Source organism: Hypomesus transpacificus, chromosome 17, assembly GCF_021917145.1.
Source record: "Hypomesus transpacificus isolate Combined female chromosome 17, fHypTra1, whole genome shotgun sequence".
NCBI classification, from domain to species: domain Eukaryota; kingdom Metazoa; phylum Chordata; class Actinopteri; order Osmeriformes; family Osmeridae; genus Hypomesus; species Hypomesus transpacificus.
Genome location: NC_061076.1, coordinates 13513138 through 13537335, shown reverse-complemented (window position 1 = coordinate 13537335; position 24198 = coordinate 13513138). Strand labels below are relative to the sequence as shown.

General features: G+C 42.8%; 2 protein-coding genes across 5 annotated transcripts in view; one reads left to right on the top strand and one right to left on the bottom strand.

Annotated features, from left to right (window-relative positions):
• ap2a1 (adaptor related protein complex 2 subunit alpha 1) overlaps positions 1-12370 on the bottom strand; it is a 30744-nt gene extending 18374 nt beyond the window's left edge. For all 3 annotated transcript variants that reach the window (XM_047037898.1, XM_047037899.1, XM_047037900.1), the window contains exons 1-12: positions 11519-12370; positions 9387-9598; positions 5728-5921; positions 5331-5460; positions 4926-5027; positions 4548-4807; positions 3179-3347; positions 2873-3010; positions 2560-2742; positions 1163-1260; positions 760-991; positions 208-390 (exon numbers count right to left, since the gene is read on the bottom strand). In XM_047037898.1, coding sequence (XP_046893854.1) covers positions 208-390; positions 760-991; positions 1163-1260; positions 2560-2742; positions 2873-3010; positions 3179-3347; positions 4548-4807; positions 4926-5027; positions 5331-5460; positions 5728-5921; positions 9387-9598; positions 11519-11585 — 1968 coding nt within the window. In that variant the 5' untranslated portion in view covers positions 11586-12370. The remainder of the gene's footprint in view (positions 1-207; positions 391-759; positions 992-1162; positions 1261-2559; positions 2743-2872; positions 3011-3178; positions 3348-4547; positions 4808-4925; positions 5028-5330; positions 5461-5727; positions 5922-9386; positions 9599-11518) is intronic.
• Positions 12371-14831: 2461 nt separating this feature from the next.
• On the top strand, positions 14832-19953 carry prmt1 (protein arginine methyltransferase 1). 2 transcript variants are annotated; one of them, XM_047038016.1, is made up of 10 exons: positions 14832-14912; positions 16035-16130; positions 16238-16393; positions 16517-16580; positions 16706-16848; positions 17402-17489; positions 17624-17739; positions 17932-18082; positions 18457-18578; positions 18693-19953. In XM_047038016.1, the coding sequence occupies exons 1-10, from the start codon at positions 14886-14888 to the stop codon at positions 18774-18776; spliced, it is 1047 nt and encodes a 348-aa protein (XP_046893972.1). In that variant the 5' UTR covers positions 14832-14885; the 3' UTR covers positions 18777-19953. The 2 variants fall into 2 exon arrangements, with proteins under 2 accessions (XP_046893972.1, XP_046893974.1); XM_047038018.1 differs by having other exon boundaries at positions 14836-14912; positions 16044-16130.
• Positions 19954-24198: the final 4245 nt, after the last annotated feature.

The window sequence follows — 24198 nt, the reverse complement described above, 5'->3', positions numbered from 1 at the left end:
AACAACATGATCTTTGAAAGTGTTAGAGTGTACCTGGAGGAAAGCAAGCAACAATAATATAATTCACAGCGAGTACGAGCAGTTAAATTAGTTACAACTAACAAACCTAGTTAGTTGTAGTTATTTCGTTCGTTATTTACAATCGGAAAGAGGATTAGTGGATTGGGGATCACCTTCACCCCCATAGACACAAACACACCAACTCACAGCGTTCGAAGTGGCCATGACCGATGCATCGCCCCCCCTCTCCCCTCCTCCGTTGAGTTCCCCCCCCTCCCTCCTGCCCTCCTCCAGCTCTGACACGGCCCCCGGGCCCTTCTTCTTTTTCAGCTTTGCCAGGATGGACGACTCCCTCTCGGGGAAGGGCGGCATCTCCTCCAGGACTGTGGCCTGTGTGTGTGTGTGACAGAGAGATACGGACAGAAATGGAGGATTTAACTTCAGCTCATCATATCATTGACTACTCAAGGTCCTGATCAATTAATTAGACTGTTTTGAGGGATTTCAAATGCTTGAGTAACTGTATGCGCAGTTACAGAAAAAGTAAACAACTAAAAGTAGGCAACACAGACAATACACACAAAAGCAGCAATGAAACATCAGAATAAATTAAGCTATTTGAATTTCTTCAGTATGTAATGCAGTATAGATCCATGGGATCTGAACATAGAAGGGTATATATTATACTAGTGTGGTTACCCACTCCAGCACCTTGCTTTCCACTGGGGGAACATATGGGTGTCGGGAGGATGTTCTCACCAGGACGTCAGTGCTGGCGATGGACGACAGTTTGAGGTATTCCACGGCACGCTGCTGCAGCTCTACGTCCGAGTTGCGGATCTGGCTATCGGAGCGCAGCACCTCCTGGATGGTGGCCTTGGTCTCCGGGAACAGGTTGATGAACTTGATGTAGGCAGAGAGGAGCAAGGCGCGTGTGGGCACAGAGCACAGGTGGAACTTGGAATGAAGCAGGTTGAACTGCACCAGAGGGCTGGAGGGGTTGGAAAGAGAGGGACAAGAGGGGAGGAGTGGGGGGATGGGGAAGAGAGTGGAAAGGGCGGTTTGGGGGGGTGGAGGAGCCAGATAGAGTGAGAAAGATGTTAATGTTGTTACTTATATAGAATGCCCAGACTGGTGCAATAAAGCCCCATCCCCCAAATACCTGGAGCGTGGGTCGCCAGCGATGAGGTTTCCAAACTCCCCCAGGATGTACCCCCCCACCTTCACCATGTTTTCATGGCAAGCCGGGGCTTGTAGGGCCTGGGGGGGGGGGGGGGGGGGGGGGGGGGGTCACATGATCATTAGTAGTAGTTACACTAACCATTCTATAGTCATTCCTGCCTTTCCTGTCTTGAATCTGATTGTTTCCATTTTTTTCCACATATAACAGGTTAGATAAGGTGTGCATATGATCCAGCCTGAGGTAGCAAATTGTCGTTTTCCTCAAAGTGGGAGCTAACCACCTTCCTTTTAAACTTTGATGTAGACAGTACACACCAATAAGCCATTACATTATGACCACCTGCCTAATCTTGTAGAACTCCCTTTGGCCGCAAAAACAGCTCTGACCCGTCGAGGCATGGACTGCACTCTGAAGGTGTGCTGTTATCTGGCACCAAGGCGCTGCTGAAAGACTCCACTGCCATCAGGGAATACTATTTCAATGAAAGAGTAATGGCCTGAAACAATGCTTAGGTAGGTGGTACGTGTCAAAGTAACATCCACATGAATGACAGGACAACAAGGTTAGAACATTGCCAAAATAATCACACCCCCCCGTCGGCTTGCCTTCGTCCCATAGTGCATCCTTGTGCCATGTGTTCCTCCGTTAAGCAACGAACATGCACCCGGCCATCCATGTGATGTAAGAGAAGACCCTTCTTCCAGTGGTCCAGTTCCGATGCTCACTTGCCCATTGTAAGCGCTTTTGGCAGTAGACAGGGGTCAGCATGGGCACCCTGACACCCTGGTCTGCGGCCACACAGCCCCATACGCAATCAAATGCGATGCACTGTGTGTTCTAACACTATTTATCAGAACCAGCATGAACCTTTTCAGCAATTTGAGCTACAGTAGCTCGTCTGTTATATCAGACCAAATCGGCCAGGCTCTCTCCCCATGTGCCTTGGCCACTGATGACCCTGTCGCTGGTTCACCACTTCCTTGGATGGACAACTTTTGATAGGTACTGACCACTGCAGACCGGGAACCCCCCACAAGAAATGCAGTTTTGTCGATGCCGTGACCCAGTTGTCTAGCTATCACAATCAGTCCCTCAAATCCTTATGCTTGACCATTTTTCCTGCTTCAGCTTAAACTTTGGGACAACATTTTCACCTAATATCCAACCCATTATCAATGACAGTTGATAACGACATAATCAATGTTATTGACATCACCTGTCAGTGGTCATAATGTTATGGCTGATCGGTGTGCACACAGAGGGCAGAAAAGTCACTATTTTATAGTATGTCCATGTGCCTTGTGCTTCCATCTGAAGTCATTCTCACTGTCACAATAGAAGAAAAAAAGCATGGTGTTTCTTCCACAAGTCCTTACCTCAAAGACCGTCTTTGCGGCGTAGCCTTGCACGTCATCGCGGTTGATGACGATCTGGATGACACGGTACCACACCTCCTCGCTCACGTAGTCCCCGGCGATGCGGATGAGGTTGAGGATGGTGTCCACATACCAGGAGTAGTCCACAGCATACTTCTCAGCCAAGATGGCCACCTTCAACACCTGGGGGAAAATCCGAGAGGGGGAGAGGAAGGAAGAACGAGAGGCGCAGGTTTTATCAGTGGGTTTTACTGTCAAGACAAACAAACAAACAGGAGAAAAGCAGAACTGGGCAGTAGATTAAACCACACACCATCTCCTCTCTGATGGAGTAGTCGGCCGTCTCCAGGTAGCTGAGCATCTCCGCCACAATCTGCTTGGCGTTGCTGCGGTCACACATGGCATAGAGCAGGTCGGCCGCCCTCTGTCGAACACTCACGTCCCTCTCAGTCTGCCAGAATGGGGGGGGGGGAAAGAGGGAACGAGCCAAAACAGAAACTCAATCAATTCCACTTTTCTCTTGCCTGGTAGGACACAGACAATCATTTCAACATCCAGAATATTAACAAAATATGTCTCGACTGCGCATGAGCTGTGAGACTGCCGCCCGCCCACCCACCTTCAGAGCATTGATGACCGTTTCGATGTGGGTCTTGACCGCCTCGTGGGAGAACTCAGAGCTGGCCAGCGTGCACATGCTCTCCAGAGCTAGGTAGCGCAGGTTGGTCTCGCGGTGCTGCAAGAACTGACCCAGCTGGTTACAGGCTCGCACCAGCAGGTTGGGCTCACTGTGGACGTACGCACATTCACTGGCTTACCAACAGCTACGCCACTAGTACCCACTCTACTTATACACACTAGCCTGACCTAGCAGAGTTATTATCCTTCTGTCTCAGAGACAAATAACACTAAACACCCATATAGACACAACAGTAGATCAGTAGAACACCTGCGATTTACAGCCTCACCTGATCCTGGAAATGCATGAACACCAGTCGGCTGGAGGTCCAGACTACTGACCACTGTTAATAGTGTATACTACTAGTACAGACTAAACAGCCTCACACAAACACATATATAACTATAACTTTTTTCTTTGCTTGAATAAATGTACTTATTATCTTATTATTGCACGTATGTCATCGTTCGAATGCGGGTCTCACAGCGTCCGTCGTATATGCGTAGCATTAACCGCACTGGAATATATGCCGCACTTGGTACATTAACCATACGTTGTGGATAATATGTCCAGAAATAAAGCAGTCATTCATTTAGTGGGAAAATCCATTGTTATGTCAACAAAATTATTTTAGATATAGTATGTTTAGCTAGCTCGCAAATCCTGAGGATCGCCTACCAAGGTACGACACAGTAAATAATTCCTCTTTCAAGTAATAAGCCCCCGTTCGAGTGTTGAGCATTCAATTAGCTGCACGGTCTGTAGAGATCATGGGACAAAGCCCCTTTTTAGTTCTAAAACCGGGCTATAAGCTGCTTCGAAATATACGCCTTACAACCACAAAAAATACTGTAAAATCAGGGTACAAGCTGCGGCTTTATTTCCCAAAAATACGGTAGTCAGTCGGGTCTGTATTGTGACTGTAACTGCATTAAAATTTAGGGAATTATTACTTTAAAAGTTACAGCGGCAGTAAAACTGTATTTCACACTATGGCAAAACTAAAGCTAAACTTAGCAAGTTATCCACAGTTCACATGCATCCCAAACCATGGGGGGGTGATCCGTACAAACACAGATCAACTACAGTCCGTTACACCACTTGGTGTGCATGTCTCCAGGATCCTTACACTCCTTAGACCCCGTCTACCTGTCATAGACCCCGTCTACCTGTCATAGACCCCGTCTACCTGTCATAGACCCCGTCTACCTGTCATAGACCCCATCTACCTGTCATAGACCCCGTCTACCTGTCATAGACCCCATCTACCCGTCATAGACCCCATCTACCCGTCTTTGAGCCCGCCTACCTGTCATAGTGGATAATCAGAGAGATGGCCTCGAACAAGATGGCGTTCTTGGCGTTGGAGTGCTGCACCTTCTTGGACTTGGGCGGCTCCTGAGCTTTGTTGAGAATGGTTTCCAGACACTCCACCAGCCGACCTTTCACAGCGCCATCCTCAGGCGGGGGATAGCACTGCAGCAGGCGCAGCAGCTTGCAGGACAGCCAGGGGGCGGGGACGAAGTAGTAGGTGTAGTCCTGCAGGTCAGTAGAGGCTGAAGACACGATCTGGAGATGGAGAGAGAGGAGAGGGAGACGAGGAGGAGGGTTACTGCGGCTGAAGAACTTACTTCTCCCTCAGTCCGACAATTCCTCTCAGAAGGCGCACACACAAGCATGCACACACCCTGCTCAGACGAGACACGGCCAGGGACACGCAGGTCTTGAACTCATCTGGGTTTTTCTGGCTCAGACATGTGATAAGGGAGATGGCCGCTGTCACCACACCCTATACGGGAGATATAGGAGAGAGAAAAATGAAATTATACAGTTCAAATAATACAAATATGGCCTTATTAGCTTCCAATATAAAAAACTGGGAAAACTGTTAATACCAAACCATTATAACCAAAAAGCTGCAATCCCTTGTTATGGTTTTGGAGCTGCACAAAGATTACTCTCTTGGGGATGAAAGTGCAACAGCATAGCAGATAGCTGGGCTGAGGTAGGCTGTGCTTGGCTGAGGTAGGCTATACTATGCTGAGCTGAATTGAGCTAGGCTAAACTGAGCTAAGCTAGTATAGGCCCTCACCATGTGCTGGTCGTTGAGGAGGTGCACCACCCTGGAGGTCCACTCGCCCATCAGAACCAGGTCAGGGGAGGTCTTGTAAAGGCGCAGCAAACAGAGGGCAGCTGATTGCTTCACACTGTCCATAGTGTCCCTGGAAAAACCATTACATGTAAACCAACAGAAATGCTTAATGCTTGTAATCTTAAACATTGAAATGCTCATCGGTGCTCATGGGCTCTCCCCCTCTCTCCTCCTCCCACACTGTCTCCCCCACCCTGTCTTTACCCCACCCTCCCTCACTTCACCTCTCTCCACCACCCACCCTCCCTCTTCCCATCCCTCCCTCTCTCCCCCTCTCTCCGGCACCCTCTCACCCACCCACCCTGTCTCCCTCTTTTTCCGGCATCCCTGGTCTCACCCTGCCACCAGAATGCGGGGGATCTCCCCAGCGAAGGCTTCGGCCATCTCCCGGCTGCCCACATTGGCAATACAGTGCAGGGCCAGGCACATGAAGGTGGGGTTGCGGCTGGACAGGTCGTTCTTAATGGCATTGTTGATGAGGCGGATCAGCTCGCTGTTGCTGTTCACCAGGACCGAAATGAACAGGTAGCCCTGGGGTGAGGGAGAGGTGGAGTGTAGGGCAAGAGGGAGTGGGGGGGGCAGGGAGGAGATGTGTGGTACAGAGGTGAAGTGGGGGCAGGAAGGAGATATGGCATATTTGAAGGGATGATGGAGGCAGAGAGAGGATCCATGGTAGAGGAAGCAAGCAGTCAACAAGAGAGGTGGCGGGGGGAGGAGGGGGGGGTGATATTGGTGTGGAAGGAAACGGGATAATGAAAAAGAGGAAGAGAGGATGAAAGACAAGGAAAGAAAAGATTGATTGCGTTGTATAGAAACCTCAGAAGAGAGCTCATCCTGGCGCTGAGTCAGGTAGTCAGCTTGGATTGTCACTAGTGCCGTCTCAGCGCATGGGCTCCGGTCACATGGCTACCAGCCATCCCTTCCATGGAACACCGTTTCCTCACCCAGCACACTACCTCTGTCTTTTGTGTATGGCATGAGCAGGCATTTATGAAACTACTTTTTTGAAATACTGTAAGTACCATGTTAAAGTATTACAAAATCAATAAAGAAATGAAAGGCAAAAATATCTGTCACTTTTAATCACCCATTTCCTTAGAACAGACATCTATAGGTCGAAATATACTTCATGCTAAGTATGTGTACGCATATGCTTAATGTCTGCTGCACGTATCCTGCGTTCATTTGGTGCTTACTTTGTAGACGCCTCCCTGGCCCTTAATTGTATGACTAAGAAAGGTGCAATACCAACAAAACTGGTGGGGCAGTATACCAAAGATCCTATTACGTGCTGCTAGATAAAAACAGGAAACAGTAAAGAAGAAGTAGTACACAATGGCAGTAAATGTTAAGGATCAACATCTACTGTGTGAGATCGAGGCCATCATCAATATGTGGCCTGGCTAACACAATTATACATCAAGACATACATTAACAATACCTCTTCTGTTGCCATGGTTATTGCTGTTGTACATAATAAAGTAGCAGTTTAACATTACAGTCACAAAATATTTTGCCGCTGACCTGCCTCTGAACTTGACTAATCACACAGCATCTCTGAGCGGCCTCATTCTTAACACTGGTTGACTGGCGTGAAGCCTGACCTACCTGAATATATGGTGCTGAACATACTGTGAGTCAGCAGAACTGCTCAACAAGAAAGGTGGCAACTTCCATTTAGAGAACTTAAAATTAACTATTTTACTTGGTGGCACTGGTGCTCAGCACCCTCAAAAATTTGGAGCACCCACCAAATATTAAGGAACACCATTACAACAAAAATTATAGATTTATTTTGTGCACTAGTTGCTCCCTGTCACATGACAACGGAGCACAGTGAAAAAAACTGCGGCTAAAATTGCGGCTAAAACTAATCAATATAAAATCTGCATTACAGTTTAAAACATAAAGTTTATTTTAGGGCTCTCAAATCTCACACATTTGCAGTGAGACTCGCGCATTTGAACCATTTCATGGATTTCTCATATTGAGAAGTAAGGGATAACTTGTCCCGCTATACTAGCAAGCGTTTTGTAAAAAAATTAAAACAGGTCGCAGCAAAACAATTATTTACACACAATTTTGGGAGGATATGCGACCAAAATTTTCGCAATTTCAAGCCATTTGCAAAAAGACTTCTGGAAGGAGGGTGCATAAGTACTCAAGTGCATTACAGAAAATTCCATGGGGGCTTAACATAACATTCTTTCATGGTATACGCCCCTTAGCATTAGAAAGGCTCCATCCTGGGCCTGTACAAACTTCAGGTACAAATTCCTTGTGACTCTCAGACTGTTCGAGTCTGTGACGTCTTAAAGCTGCTGGTGGTCTGTTTGAGGTTTGAGTACAAACGGAAGTTGGGAAACAAAGAGCCTTAGGAAACGTGTAGGAGCACATACAGTTGTGTCATTGTTTAGTCTAATGAGGGCGTACTGTTTTATTTTTAGAGATTTACCTAAGAATGGACAAAACATAGGGTTGTCTGTGATGTACAGGGAGCAGGGGCTGAGAACTTCCTGGTGGGATCTAACCCCCCAAATCTTGGGACCATGACAGAAAAAAACATCGCCACAAATGACATCCTCCTCCCTTTGCTGGTTGAGGATAATCCCTAACCTTACATGACTGAACAGGTGAATGTTTCTCTTTTCTAATCTTAGTTGTTTAGAAACCGTCTCCCTCAAAAGGTGGAAGACAGAAGGTAAAGTGAGGATACACTCTCAAGGCCTTTAGACTGAGTCAAAGGCTAAACATTACTCATTTTTATTGACAGAACACCTAGCGGGTGAACAAGGAATTTACACTGGCTCACACAGCCTCCGCCTTGGCCCATGGCAGTGCCCTTGAAAACGTTCATCCCCCTAAGGATAGCCTGTTGGCCTTTTAAACAACATTCTATATCGACCTCGGTGGGATTTCGGGCGGGATCCACAGCAGGGTGGAGTTACCACGCCTTAAGGAAGGAAACAAGCAAATTTGGCTATAAAGGCAGGAATCTGTGTGTGTGTGTCTGTGGCTCCATTATCTTGAGTGCTGGGCACTGCATGAAGTAAGAATTTGGTAGCTGTATTGCTCAGGACCCAAGGGAGGGCTTGAAATTGCAATTATTTTGGCCGCATATGCTCCCGAAATGTTATCTGTGCAACCTGTTTTTATTTCTTTACAAAATGCTCGCTAATAGCATCGAGCCTACTGCACAGTATGAGCCTTCTGTGAGCTGAAAGTGACTGTTCTACCATTCTATCCAATGTTACAGTTGAACTTTATCTTTACGTTCTTAACCTTAATGCAGATTTTAGATAGGTGTTACCAAGTACAAAAGTTAATTTCTAGCCCTGCAAGGACATGCAGTGTTGTGTGAAGTTTGAATGAGTGGCTCACAACAAATGAATATAAATGAGTGTTCTCTGCCATGTTGAGCTGCACTAAGTGATGGAGCCATGGACCTTGCTAGTCGCCAAAGGGCACTGCACAAGTGAGCGCCGTCAACAGGCATTGCACTTGTGGTTTTAAATGGACAAAGCTCTTTACAACGCTTTGTGAAAGGACACTCTGAACCTTAAATGAAAATCATCAACCTCTGTACTAAATACAATCCAAAAGGTATTGGAGGAGTCTTTAAATAGCATGCCTTTCCTAAAGTCATGTAGTTCTTAAAGAAATATTGGCCCACTCTCTGAATGACACATAGTTCATTGATCTCCAATTGTGCCGTCAACATTCGGACCATGTAGGCGAGCACAGTATTGAAGTTCTGGTGTGTTCACAGTCATGGCCTGTCAATGACCTAGACAAGCAGTAAGCACAACAAACTAGGGAGATGCACACACTGATCCTGCTTTAGCTTAGAACCACAAATAATGACTATCAAAGAAGACAAACTAGACTGATAGAGACCACAAACATGCAAATTGTGCTTAGCACACGGTGCTTTTCCATCACACACGCAAAGCACACTTGCTGTTCATGACACATTCACAAACGCAGCACACTTACAATTTGTTTCTCTGTGTACTTGTTGGAGCTGAGCAGGTTAACAGCTTCCATGTGTCCGAAGTCGATGTCATGGCCCAGCAGGAAGATAAAGAGCAGCTTACAAACATACTTCTTCTTGCTGTAGCCATCTAGGGCCTTGTCCCCCTTGAACTTGGAGCGGATGTTGGCCAGCTCCTTATTGATCCGCTTGATCTCAGCCTCCTTGCTCTTACCTGGGGAAATAAAGTGGGGTGGCCATTGAAGACATTCTTTTTGGAACATAAGATACAAGAAGCCTACACTTTCAATTAGAGCCTTACAATAACTGGACTAGGCCATACTTAAAATGTTCAACACATGTCCACATTCAAATTCTCCGAATGACGCAATTTAAGACTCTAACTCAGCTGGTGCTCTTCTGGTTTTGCTTGCTACACTGTGCATATTTACCAAAGTCATAATATGGAGGGTTGTTCTTTTGTATCTGTTGTCTGTATTTAACAGTGGTTATTAGAATAGTATGTTTGAACATTGTACCATACATAGAGTGCACGCTATTATCTGTAAGATAAATTCTCCAGAAACATCTATGAGCTTGGGAGAAACCACACCTTTCTTTGAGGATCAAGTTGAAGGAATGATAAACAAAAGCATGTGAGGGGTGTGCTTGGCAATAGTTAGTTATAGCAGAGGGGGTGGGGTTGAGGAGGGCAGGGAGAAGAAAGATAAGATAGATAATGCAGATGCAGTCTCTAAGAACACATTTTGTCTGTCTTGAGTCCCTGAGCCAAAAGGAGGCCAGTCCTACCGACATGCTCTGTTCCACTATGTGTGATATTATTTTCATTTAGACCCTTTTAACTCAGTTCCTTTCTTGAAGATTTGGAGGCTGCAGAACACAGTATCCCCCAAGGAGATACTTTCATAAATGTGGCACAGACTGTGATCCAGAAACACACAAGAAGGGAGTGTGTATGTACTTACACAAAAACATTGAGCAGGAAATGTGATAGTAATGCATGTGTCATGGCAACAGCAAATTAATTTACTTGATTAAAAAGTATTAAAGTCAGATAATAGTTTTGCCAATGCAAAACCAATATGCAGGTCACAACATCAGGCATACATTTAAAACTTCAAGGTCACAAACAATCACAATCAAACTGTAATAGGCCTACTAATCAAATGAATTCAACTGTGGAACTCATTTTCTTTTTTTCTAGTCTTATGATGTCATAGAAAATGTTTGGGATTTCTCAGAACGCACATTGTCTGGGGATATTATACTTTGAATAATGAAAGATCATAATATTGTCTAAATGCAATGCAGATCAATACATTTACAACAACAACAAATATTTATTTAAAGAAATCCCAATCACCAAAGATTCATTCTTTACTCAAAATTATAATGCTTAGTAGGTTATGTGGCATTTGAATGAGTAAGTACTGCCAGTAAGTGACATTTAGGTCTCTTTGTATAAAATGTAATATTTTCATAGAAACTCTAGTAGTATAGTATGCTGATATAAGGCGCCCTCCCTTATCATCATCTATCAATAGCTAACATTGCTGGTGGCCAGACTGTTAAACGTAAAACACACAACGTTTGTGGAAGCTACTGCAGTGCTGCTAAAACGTTGTCAGGTGTTTGCTTTTTAATAAATGATTAGCCTACCAATAACCATTTATTTTTTTAAAGATCGACGCTTCCAACACGATATCAACACAGCTATTCGTTGCTTCTGATGCAGGTGGCGTGTAAGGCAGAGACAACATCTGATGGATTAATTGAAGTCAGTAAAAATAGAAACGCGGTTCTCAAATGGGGCCTAGTAGTAGCCCGATATTACATCACGTTACTTAGTGTGTAACGTTACGTTCATTCCAAACGAAACGCTACGCAAAAGGGATGCAGTGCAGCAGTGATCGCGTACAGTATGACCTCTTAAAAAAAACTCCTCAGACATAAGCATATTCCAGACCTCCTTAGCACTCGCTAGCACCATCTCAGATATTATGTATTTAACCAGACACTCATGAGAACATACATTTTACCTGGTCTGGAAAGCTCAAAGTCTACCAAATACTGTAAGAACTAGACTAACTATTTCAGTTCAAATTAATCAAAAGAGTGGTGAAAAGGCACTTACAATTCCTTATGTCCGAAATGAACACCGCTAATCCGCGCATTCCATCTCCCTTCGACACAGCCGGCATTTTTGCTTGGTTCTGTCCTCACTCAGGCCTTTTCCGTAATATCAATTGACCACAGTCAACGAAGCCGTTGATTCAGGGTTTACAGCACCTATCTTAGTTTTTAGATCCGTTAATCAGTTATCCAACTTCTAGCTGACAGATTTAGCAGTTTAGGGTAATAGGAAACGTACAGGTTTGCTATAACATAGGATAGATTATTATAGCCCTCGACTTGCTAGCACATTAGCCAGATTAGCTAGAGCTAGCTATCCTATCTTGTATTACGATGGTTATAACCAGCTAGCTAGCCTAGCAAGATGGTTATTCGAGGTAAAGGGTATCCCCGTTTACAAGCCGATGCTTGAGCTACTTATTTCATTCAAAGTGGTATGTCCACCATAGACATATGATGCACTGCGTATGTTACTATTAAAGACAGTGCGCACACAGTCTCTAGCTAGCTAACAGCTAATACATTAGGATATATTCCACTATCAAGGAAACAGTATGTCAAAATATGCTACTCGATCTGATCTGAGTCACGCACGATCGGCAAGCTAGCTAAGCAGCTAGCTAGCTAGCTGGCTAGCTATATCAAATGTTGGAATACATCACCAATTGACTAGGATGAGTGAACAAACAATCCTATTTCCACAATTTCTATATTCCAATAATGTATATCCGGCTGCAAAATGAAGACGAGATCGTGAATATTGTATGCCTTGACTGACTTAGTCGCCTTGGACAGGACTCGTGACAGCACAAACAGCGGGACTGGCCAATGCATTCGTTATCTCGCGCAAACTCACTGCCTCATTTCCTAGACACCGCCTCCTTTCGAACTAAACACAAATAGGCCTAGGTGGTAAAATTGATGGGATTGTTTTCTCAAATTTGAAGTTTTGTACATTTTCAGTCAAATAAAATGTGTTAAGAGCTGTTGTAGCATTTAGCCTGCACAAAACAGTGGTAACACTATTAATACCACACACCTACCTTCACATTATCACCTATTTTTTATAGATGGGTGGGGTTTTAATCTCACACTTGAATTTTTTTTTTAAATTAATTTATGGGCAAAACAATGTGGCATTTATCCTCCTCAAAATATTACACATCTTACACTACCATAACCTACCAGTAACCTACTACGTACATAGTCCTCCAAACAACTGCAGAATCTTCTTCTTCTTTGAGGTTTACAGTAATTGGCATCTTCCAAGTTGCATTACTGCCACCCTCAGGTTTTATTCTCACTCAAAGTCCATTTAGTTGCCTTTCCAGTCATGTAAAAACTACAAATGCATTTCAGAATCAGAATCAGAATTGGTTTTTATTGCCATGTAAGTTAACACAAACATAGAATTTACTCTGGCAGGAAGGTGCATACAATAAACATATACAGATCTTAATTTTTCTAAATGTTGAAAAAGCATACCTTAAATAGCTAAACAATATACTAATGAGTTAAACAATGAAGACATAAAATAGATATAAATATAAAATAAGAAATGGTACAAAATGTTACCAATATTTCTGCCCATGAATACTGTTTCCACATTCTAAAACACTTTTAACGTTGTTCTCTACCCGCCCTGTTTCCCATAACTGTGTCATAATTTGGCTTTCCTATGTACATTTCTTGCATGATACTTTTTTTCTCTAACCTAACATAAATGATTTGTACATTGAGCATGCAAGGAGTGTGCCACTGCAAGGACTCTCAATTGAGCCGGTCTTTGCAAGTACTTGTTTAAGTAACACTAGTTTGAGGCAAACATGTTTGATCATGTGAATTAAAATAAGTTGCTGTATAAAAGCATACATGTATAAACGTCCGTTTTGTAAGACATGATTTTGTAAAGGTCACCATTGGACTTGATGTTTTCATGGGGCAATGATTTCCCGTTTGAATTTCCCTATATATTAATGTGACGTGGAGGAACTAAAATAGCCTATATATAAACCATATTGGTTCAATTCAAAACAAAAATGTTGAGTTAAATATAACATTGGGGCATGTGAGAGCATACAAATGTAGCACAGCCAACCATGGTGGAGACTATAGTTTCATATATGCAAGTACAACACAGAGGAAAGGACACAGACAAATCTTAAAAACCATAAAGATTGCATTTGTCAATAAATCCTTATCTGAAATTTGAAATAATCCGAATTTTAGAGTATTCCTTTCCGGTTCATCCCTCTAAATATATCAATATATTAGGATCTAATTGCTCTTGCCTACCACATATACAAGTTTAAGAACATAACAATTGAAACATAATTAAAATAAATAAACAGCAACAGGCTCTTTAACCAAGGTCATTTTATCCTAAAGCCATAGAGTAGAAGTACAGTATATCTTTACATGGCTCTGTGTTATATGAAAACAAGCGCTATCTGTTTACATTAATCCCCAAATATGAACAAATGGTGATTGGTTATACATGCGCTATATTGTAAATCAATGCATTTATTTACTACTAATTACCAAAAATCGCATTGTGTCTCTCTGTTTTAACCTAATCAAATGGCCCACCAAGAACATCCTGGAACTATTTGTGTCTACATAAACCACATGACGATCAAAAATTTAACTAGGACTTCCGTTGAGTTGAGGGGCAGTTCTGTGGGCGTATGTGAAGCCCTCTGTGACATGCTTGCGTGTAAAAAGGGCTATACAAATACATTTGATTTGATTTGATTTTGACACAACTGTCTCTTTACATGGCGCTGGATCCAACCACAAAATCAATTAGCAATTCTGGCAAGATCTTTACAGCTGGCTAAATATTGGTACTGAAATTCCTTCACTAAATTTATTTCAGTTTCTGGCAGATGGTTTCTCACACCATCATTGATGTTAAACATTCAACATTATTATTAGGCCTACTAGTAATCATCATATACATAAAAGCTAAAGGAGCAACAGTAAACCCTCTTCAACTTGTTTTGAATGAATAAAGTCACGTTTGGTCTCTTTCAATCTAAAATGTTATACATGCATCAATTTATTGTATTAATATTTGTTCATTGCAAACCCCCCCTGAATATCGAAACATTTTGCTTTTGTTTTTTGTTCTGAATATGCAATATTTTGTTTTTTGATCTTAAAGAAAAAACACAAAATATATTGGGGGCGTAAACAATATACAACGTTTTTGGTGTACACCAATGAGGATTTTCAAGACTGTACTTTGGGAGGAGCCTTCAGAATGCTACCAATCGCATATCGTATTTATCCTAAAAGGGTGGGGGCTTGGAGGAACACTTTTCAATTTCTTTCCAAGTCTCCCCACATGCGTGCACAGAACCGAAATGGCGGAGACTGCAGACAGGATGGAGGTAAGTCCAGTCATTACGTATGTACAAGTATTTAACAAGCTTAATATTAACTAATTTTACTGCACTAGAATAAACCGTCCGTGTTTAACAAGCTGTATTAGGTTAAAATATTTATTTCATATCACTAGGCACGAGGCATGAATAACTTGTTAAAACAACACGCACTAAGCTAACGTTAGCTTGGAAATGTAGCCTGCGATTTTAGCTAAAGCATCCATTTTAGTCTGGTTCTATCAACACCACAACGCTCCTTCATTCGGTTTTATCACGTGTTACTCGATGGGCTAGTTAACGCAACCGTCTAATGTAAAATGTTCCAATAGTTACATGTGTATGCGTACCTTGCTTGGATAGGCATACATCTTTTCCTAGATAACCTCGCGCCAACTAGCCTGACGAGCGTAGACCGCATGGAATCTGTCCAGTTATACTTCATTCATGGGTTAATGCCCATAGTGGTGGCTAGCAAGTGTACGTTTTCTCAGGGTTAATGCTGAGTCAGAGATATATACTGCTAAATCGTACTAAGATAGTTAATACCAACATTAATTATTTTCAGCACCCCTAGCAAGCTAACTACCAAGGCTTTTGAGCTTACAGTAAAGCTAACTTGCTGGCCCGGAAATTCTTTGAATGGCATTGGAGAACCAAGACTCACATTAGCTTGGTTGGTTAGCTAGCGGCTAGGTCAGCTTATTTTACTGCAAATTGACCCTAGTAAACAATGCTGTTTGCGGCCGGCGCACCTTCAACCTTAATAACGTATGTTAGTTAGGCAGATATTTTTATTTAAACTCAGTTTGCCTGTTTCAAAGCAAACGATACTAGTAAAGGCCTTGAACCACCATACTACTACCTAGTTGCTACCACCATGTGCTCTTGTTCTTTGTGATGCTGAAATTTTTGTCGATTGTAATGAGACATTTTGACCAGGTTAGTTGAGTCACTTGATAGCATTTTTTTAAAGATTTTTTTTTAATCTTCATTATCTTTAAATTATTTTCTACAACGTTTTTACCCCTCGTCTCTAAACCTCTGGCGTCTGTTTGAACGAATATAGCAGTTGTGCCTTAATGTTAATGAGTGGTAGTCGTGATTGTAACTGTAGTCTCTTATGATGAGATTTCTCAGGGGGAGAGCTCGGCTAAGCCTGCAGCGGAAGACATGACATCAAAGGACTACTACTTTGACTCTTACGCTCACTTTGGTATCCATGAGGTAGGTTACATTAACAGCTGCCATGGCATACTGGTGTGAAGTGTAGTAGCATTGTCATGTTTCATTTTGACCATCTTGCGCCCCCCCCCCCCCCCCCCCTTACATAGGAGATGCTGAAGGATGAGGTACGCACCCTGACCTACCGGAACTCAATGTTTCACAACAAGCACCTGTTCAAGGACAAGGTGGTGCTGGATGTGGGCAGTGGGACGGGCATCCTCTGCATGTTTGCTGCTAAAGCTGGGGCCAAGAAGGTCATAGGGGTAAGACATGACAACCGTAACCCATCCAGATGTTCATTAATATACTATTGAAACCAGACTTGAGTAAGGTTCTGCAAAATGTTAAGGTTCAAGGCTCTTAATCTTTCCTTTGATTGGCTGTAGATTGAGTGCAGCAGCATCTCTGACTATGCCGTGAAGATCGTCAAAGCCAACAAGCTGGACCACAGTAAGTTACTACATTCAAAAGAGCCAGAGCACTCAATAACTGCTGTAACTGAAACCCTCAACCCAACCCACTCCATATTCAGATAATTTACCACAGAATAACCTACACCTGTCCCTCCTCTGTAGTTGTTACAATCATCAAGGGCAAAGTGGAGGAGGTGGACCTACCGGTGGAGGGAGTGGACATCATTATATCTGAATGGATGGGCTACTGCCTCTTCTACGAGTCCATGCTGAACACAGTCATCTATGCCAGGGACAAGTGGCTGGTATGTTTGTGTGCTCACGTAGGACCTGTGCATCCACCGACGCTTGTTTGGTTGTTGTTTTTTTGGAGTACTATAAACAATTTCCCTGGTGTTTTTTATGCAGGGGCGATTCTAGGATCAGACCTTTAGGGGTGCTCAGCCCCCAATGAGAATGTGACATGAATACAGTGCTTTGGAAAAGTGTTAAATCCCTTTGCTAATAAATTTACTGGATAACAATTAATACATTCATTTATTATGCAAAATATTGAATGAATGAAAACTAAGGATGTCCCTTCATGAACTACCAGCATCAAATGATGATAAACCATAATCATTAAAAAAAACATTTAATATTATTTTAAGGGGTGCTGAGATGAAATTTAGGGGTGCTTGAGCAAGGGTCTAATATCGCCACTTTATGTATGGTTGTTCTGACTCAGAAGTGGCCTCCCCATCACCTGGTTGTGCGTGGGATCCCACACAGCTGTTACCAAGTGTCAGACCTCTGAAATTGATGTATCATCTGTTAGTCCCAAGTGTATTAACCCTTCTCTGTTGCACTTGGTCACAGAAACCCGATGGCCTGATCTTCCCGGACAGGGCCACCCTGTATGTCACAGCCATTGAGGACAGGCAGTACAAGGACTACAAAATTCACTGTGAGTGAAGAACCTTTCAGTGCTGTAGTTGCCATTTGAAGCAGCCTAGCTGAAACCCCACTGTCTGCTCTCAGAGACGAACTAGATGGATAAAGGTGTGGGCCCTACTAATGACTCTGTACTTCTTGGCTCAGGGTGGGAGAATGTGTACGGCTTTGATATGTCCTGTATCAAGGAGGTGGCCATCAAGGAGCCCCTGGTAGACGTGGTGGACCCCAAACAGTTGGTCAGCAGTGCCTGCCTCATCAAGGTGGGTGGACTTGTACAGCTGGATTGGACTAAAAGCTAATGGAGCTGGTATCGTATTATCGAACGGTGGCTTTGAGAATTGATGTGATTGTTGTGCTTCACTGTCATTTTAATGTGCAATGCCCTCTAGTACTTACAAATCTTGTATGTTTCGTTTGATGATTCCGGCCAAGTGACTCGTATGTTTCTACAGGAAGTGGACATCTATACAGTGAAGATAGACGACCTGTCCTTCACCTCACCCTTTTGCTTGCAAGTGAAGAGGAACGACTACATTCATGCGTTGGTCACCTACTTCAACATTGAATTCACTCGCTGCCACAAGAGGACAGGCTTCTCCACCAGTGAGGACTTTATATATTTTTTTTTTAATCTGTAATACCTTGCAGTCCTGCAGGGGGATTGTGGTAAATCATAGCCTAAACCAGTGGTTCTCAATCCTGGTCCTCGGCACCCTATCTAAAACATGCAAGTCAGGGGGTCCCGAGAACCAGGATTGAGAACCACTGGCCTAAACCACTGGTCTTATTAGAGCGTAGCTTGCCAACAACATGTTTGCTGCATTGGGGTATGAGTGTTCAGTCTGCTCAACACACCCTAAAGTTAAACTGAAACACTTCATTAAGTTCGGTTTAAACAAGCCTGTAGGTCACCCCAGGTGTGGTTACGGTTTCCAGAAACTTGAGTGGTTCATAACACCCCTGTCTCTGCTCCCCAGGCCCAGAGTCTCCCTACACACATTGGAAGCAAACAGTGTTTTATCTGGATGACTACCTGACTGTGAAGACTGGAGAAGAGATATTTGGCACTATCAACATGAAGCCTAATGTCAAGAACAATGTAAGTTTCTCAGGCCATGCCACATGTCCTAACTATATGTTGAGGTGTTGTTGATGCATGCTTGGAGTTTCCTGCTACTTTGTTGTAACGTTATTTCAATGGTTTCTCTTTCAGAGAGACCTGGATTTCACTGTTGATATCGACTTCAAGGGTCAACTTTGTGAGGTTTCCAAGACCTCAGAGTACAGAATGCGTTAGATTCCACCCCTCCCATGTGTAAGAAAGGGGGGGGAGTGCTGAAGGGAGATTGAGGGGTCAGAGTGTGTGTAGATCTTCATTCTCCAAATTGTTCATAGTAGTCCAAAGCAACATTTTTAAAGATTCTGCTTTTTGTGTGATGTTTGCTGTTCAGATCTTATGAGTTTTTAAAGACTTCAGAGATCCTCAAACTTAAGGGGCCAAGGTGGAATGATGTGGCGATTCATTGTGCAATAGTCTCTCAAATGTTTATTTTACATGTTTGTTCTGATGTCTTTACGTTGAGCGTCTACACCTTTGCTCACAACCTTGGCCTAATTGATAAATACACACCCTGACCCTTCTACCTGCCTGTACATAGTGTTACTGTTCAGTCACTTTGGCCTCTTGTACAGTCATGGATATTGTTGACAAAGTCCCAGTCCCTCCTTTTTCATTGTTTTTTCTTAAGAAGCGCCTCCTGTGGCTGTCCTTACCTTGCCAGATAATGAGTCTGCTGTGTGGACCTAGGGCAGCCATAGGTGTATCTCAAATTCCATATGAGGCGTTGGGGTAATTTCCCAGCACGCTCAAGCAGTTTTAATGATATAACCGATCAGGAAGCTGCCTGGAAACCCAACTTGACTATCCCTGTAGATTCCATGTCTCTGATTTAAATGTGATCTTGGACAGCCTGCTAGGTATGCGATGGAAATCTTGAATGCTTGTTAAGCATGGGGCTTATTCAACTATGGATGTGTTGTATCATTGTATCTTTATTATAACTGTCATTCATTAGAGCTCCAATTCAGAGCCCTCCCCATTTGAAAACCAAGCATAGTTTTGAATGAGGAGCTAAACCCAGTGCTGGATTCGAGTAAGAGGGAGGTGGATGGTTTGTTGGACCATATGTGTCCAGTTGTCCTGAGTGAGTTTCCTGGGACTGGATGAAATTGCCTGTTTCCCCATAAGTCTGTGGACTCCTTCTTTATGATGAGACATAAGTCCAAGCACCTGTCTAAGCCAAGTGCAGCACTTAACCTTGAAACAATTGTCAGAGGCTGATTCAAGGGTCTGGAGTGTTTACTTGGATGATATTGATCACTGGGAGTATGCAGGGCAGAGTTGGGTCAGACTGGACTTTTGTTATAGGTTATTTTTGTCCTTGCTGCTTTTTAAATAAAATTATTAAACACAATTGAATTGTCACACTCCTTAATGTGATGTATGGGCGTTTGATTAAACACTAATGCATAGTGCCTGGGATGCAGTTGCTGATTAAGATGTCAGTGAAAACACAAGTGGATTACTTATTTTATTACTCAGATTCCTGGAATGACAGATGGGTGATGCAGCTGAAGCTGACAGTTCTTCAGTGCCTTGGGTACCCATTTCTCAGACCACAATTGAAATTCTGTAGTACTTGTTCAACGTCCACATCTAATCACTTGGACGTCATGTAATACATTTACCATTTTAAACAAAGGGGGGGAAACGGACATGTACTCGTTTGTTTCATGCCGTATTATGCATACTGGCACTATTGGAAAAAGTGAGGTGGAGAGATGTGCAATGATTGGAGGTGTTATTACTCCAGAACACCAGAGGGCAGCAACGACTAGCTTTTTTTAACCTGCGATCTGTAGGCAGAGCCTGTCAAAAGGAGAGCCTGTTCACTCCATAAGCCCCATTGTACCGCATTTTTGTATTCACCTTATTCACACTTATATACTCTTTATCATTCAATGGAGAACTGCCGAGAAGTCCCGCTGCTAAAATATAAGAAAATCAGGTGGATTTGTGCGAGATGGGCTATGTTGGTGTGCTACAAGTCAACAATACACCCCTTCACTGGATGGCTTGAAAACGACTTAAGTGTGTATAATTTGTTGTCAGATTGCTGCCCTGCCCTCTGCTATGCTGCGATAAGCAGGTGTTACAATAGCCACAAACTTAAGATGTTCAAACGATTTCACCGCAGGGCGTATGCATTTGCAATAGCCTACCTTGTTTGAAACCTTAGGTCCCCTAAAATTCAGTCGTCTGACAGTCTGTAGGCCTACATGTATTTGAGATTCGCCCGCAAAACTGACCAGCTAACATTGTTAGCAGTAGAACGTTAGCTTTTTGTTTATCTAGCGTACTTGAGGCTCTAGTTTTTAGGGTTTTTTGTTTTTCTAGGGTCAGACTGGCCATCGGGAGACTCGGGAGATTTCCCGAACGGCCTGTCAAACAAACGGCCGATGGCCCCGTGGCCACGGGCCCCTGACGGCATTATTCAAGAACAAAAAATCCTTATAGTTTATGCTCACTTTGAGGACGGCCTTAATACCAATAACACCTGTTTAACTGGAGCGATCCAAAATCCAAAGGGTGGGGGTGGGCATTTCCCCCGTGTAAACTTCAACGGTGCACTTTTCAGTCCATTTTACAGATCACGATTGGTCAAAAATCTATCGTTTTCCGGGTACAGCCAATTCGTTGGAGCTATTTTTGCTAACATCGTTGTTTCTTCAGCAAAGAAATGGAAAGGAAAATAAAAGGAGAAAAACAACGGGCACTGCAAGCAAATGCTGCACAACGTAGAAGTATAGAATAGGCCTACATGTTTTGACCGTCAAAAGACGGAGTTTGCAGCCCGAAGATGCGGCTGTGAGCTACCAGAGGTGCCAGTAGCTGTAAGCAGCTGTATTTTCGACATTTAGAAAATTCAAATATCATTCCAAACCATATTGTGAATTTTTTTCTAAAAACATTATACATTTTTTATTACTGTTAGCCAATATATAGGATATACATTTTAATTGAAGTAAAATAAATGGCCAAGAGAAAAAGGCACTCATCTAAACATGCACAACGTGTTTTTTGGCTTTAAATAATAAATGTGCTATGTGGCTCAAATGCAATTGTCTTGATTTTCTGTTCTGTGTATTAAAGCAGGCACAGGTGACACAGGGAAAGAGATGGAGGCTGCTGTGGTGACAGGGTCCAGTGGAGAGACAGGTGCAGCACTGCAACTGTACACAAGAGTCAGTCTGTGTTAACAGTTATTATATGGAAATTAGTTTGTTGAATTGATTGTTATTATTGAATATAGTTTACTGATTATTGTTCTTTTGCAACATCAAATAGCAGATGCAGAAACAGAGACAAGTATGGAAAAAGAAAGTGAGGGAGAAAGTGGAGGGGGGGGGGGGGGGGCGGTGTGTTTCAAAGTCCCGGGCTGACCCTGGTCTTTGGTACAAGCTTTATGCAACGTGTTAAAACGTACATGATATAGGGTGTGTACTACTAATCTTTCCTGCTATCTAGTGGCAATTACAACAGACGCATCTAAATAATTTGACAGCTGCCTTGTTTCAAAAGCTTTACATTACTACATTTAGATGCTCTAGCAGTTGTTTTGCCCACAGCCATGGGCGGCGTTAGGGAAGTGTTATAACAGGTGCTTCAGTACCCCCAAGAAAGACCACAAAGCACCCCGATAGCACCCCCTAAAATATTGCTCATTTAGTATTAGTATTCAGGCCCAGAGTAGCCATCGGGAGAATCGGGAAAATTCCCGGTGGACCGCTCCACCCGCTCTTAAATTGGGCCATCAGATCACCTGCTTTCTCTTTGTTTTATTCGGTGTGTGAAAAAACTATGTGTTAAGTTTGTTAAGGTACTGTGTGACTGATAAGTAAGCCAATAGGCTACACTAGGTTTTAATCTAAATAAACGCACATATAGGCTAACAATGTGAGCCCAACATAATGCTTATATCAAATAAAGCTCAAAAAATAATTTGTGCTGAAATTGATGCGAAAATAATTGGAATAATTGGATGGGAAAAAGATGCCAGGAGGAACTGAAATAGCCAGGTAAAAAAATAAAGATCTGTCACTTCATTAACCAAGGGTGGGAAAAATATGTTTTCTCAAAAGCCCTGAATCTTTCAGGTAAAAATGTGGGTTGTAATTATCAGAAAATATAGGCTAACAATGTGAGTCCAACGTAATGTTTATATTAAATAAAGCTCAAAAAACTATTTGCGCTGAAATTGATGCAAAAAATCTCGCTCGCGCGCTCGCTCGCATTAATGTGAAGTTTCGATTTCAGCTCACATAAAAACCTTGACTAGGTCCTAGGTTCGGGTTTAGCCCGGAATGTTCAAAGTATGGCTTGTATGTCAAGCATCCTGTTGGGGATGGGCTGGTTTTGGCTTCAATTTTAATTGGATGACTTGAATTTGCATTCTTGTTTTTACTGTGTACCTACCCTTTCCGTTCAGAGTTAATGTAATGTGTTTTTGAGTTAATGTAATGTTGTTTTCCATTTGGGGGAGCGTGTTTTTGTATTGGGGGAAGGTGAACAAGTCATCCGATTTGGGGGGAGTTGACTCATGTTCGTGGGGAGTGTTTTCATTTGGGGGATGTACTCATATTAGGGGGTGTGTTTTGCACTTCAGGGCCACCGTAATAGGGGTTATGCGCAACATTCTTCCGGGTTCTACAGAACAGATGTAACTACTTCCGGCCGGCCGCTTTTGAGGTAAACACAGCGTAGTAAAGGCCACCTACTATAGCCGGTGTTTAAAGGAGCTACCCTTAATTACAATTTCCCATGTACACAGGATTTCCAAACGGACTTCCAGAGCCCCGAGTACCCTGGGGAGTAGCCTTTTTTTTTGCTGGCAGACGATTAAAACTGTCAAACGAAGACTGGTCTGTAGAACTCGAAGTGTATGGAAGCAAATCGTGACCAAAATTCAAATGAAAATGCATTTCCAGAAATGCATTTTCATTTTAAGAATGTGGCTGCATTATTTGACTCATAAATGAAATTAGTATTCAATCATCCTATTTGCATTCTAATTTTCATCTTTAAGACTGCTCATTCTTTCCCTTAGGCCTAATTAAAATGAAAACGAAAAAGACATTTGAAATTTAATTTTCAAAATATGCCCCAGCAAATAGATACCAAAATTTAATTTGAAATGTAAAATTTGAAAATGCAATTCCAGAAATGCATTTTCATTTTAAGAACGTGGCTGCAAAATCGTGACCACAATTCAAATTCAAATGCATTTCCAGAAATTCATTTTTAAGAACGTGGCTGCAAAATCGTGACCACAATTCAAATTCAAATGCATTTCCAGAAATGCATTTTCATTTTAAGAATGTGGCTGCATTATTTGACTCATAAATAAAATTAGTAATCAATCATCCTATTTGCATTTGCATTTTCTTCCTCAAGAATGCACATGTTATGCCATAATCAAAAAGAAAACAGAGCGGACATTGCATTTTCATGTTCTGCCCGCAAAGAACTGCCCATAATTCGAAAACGAAAATGCATTCTGAGCGGCGCAGCAGAGTGACGTCAGTAGCTGTCTTCTTCAGCTCCCTGCTGACCGAGCTACCCATCTTGTTCGGTAGGGGGCGGTGTGCACATACGCATT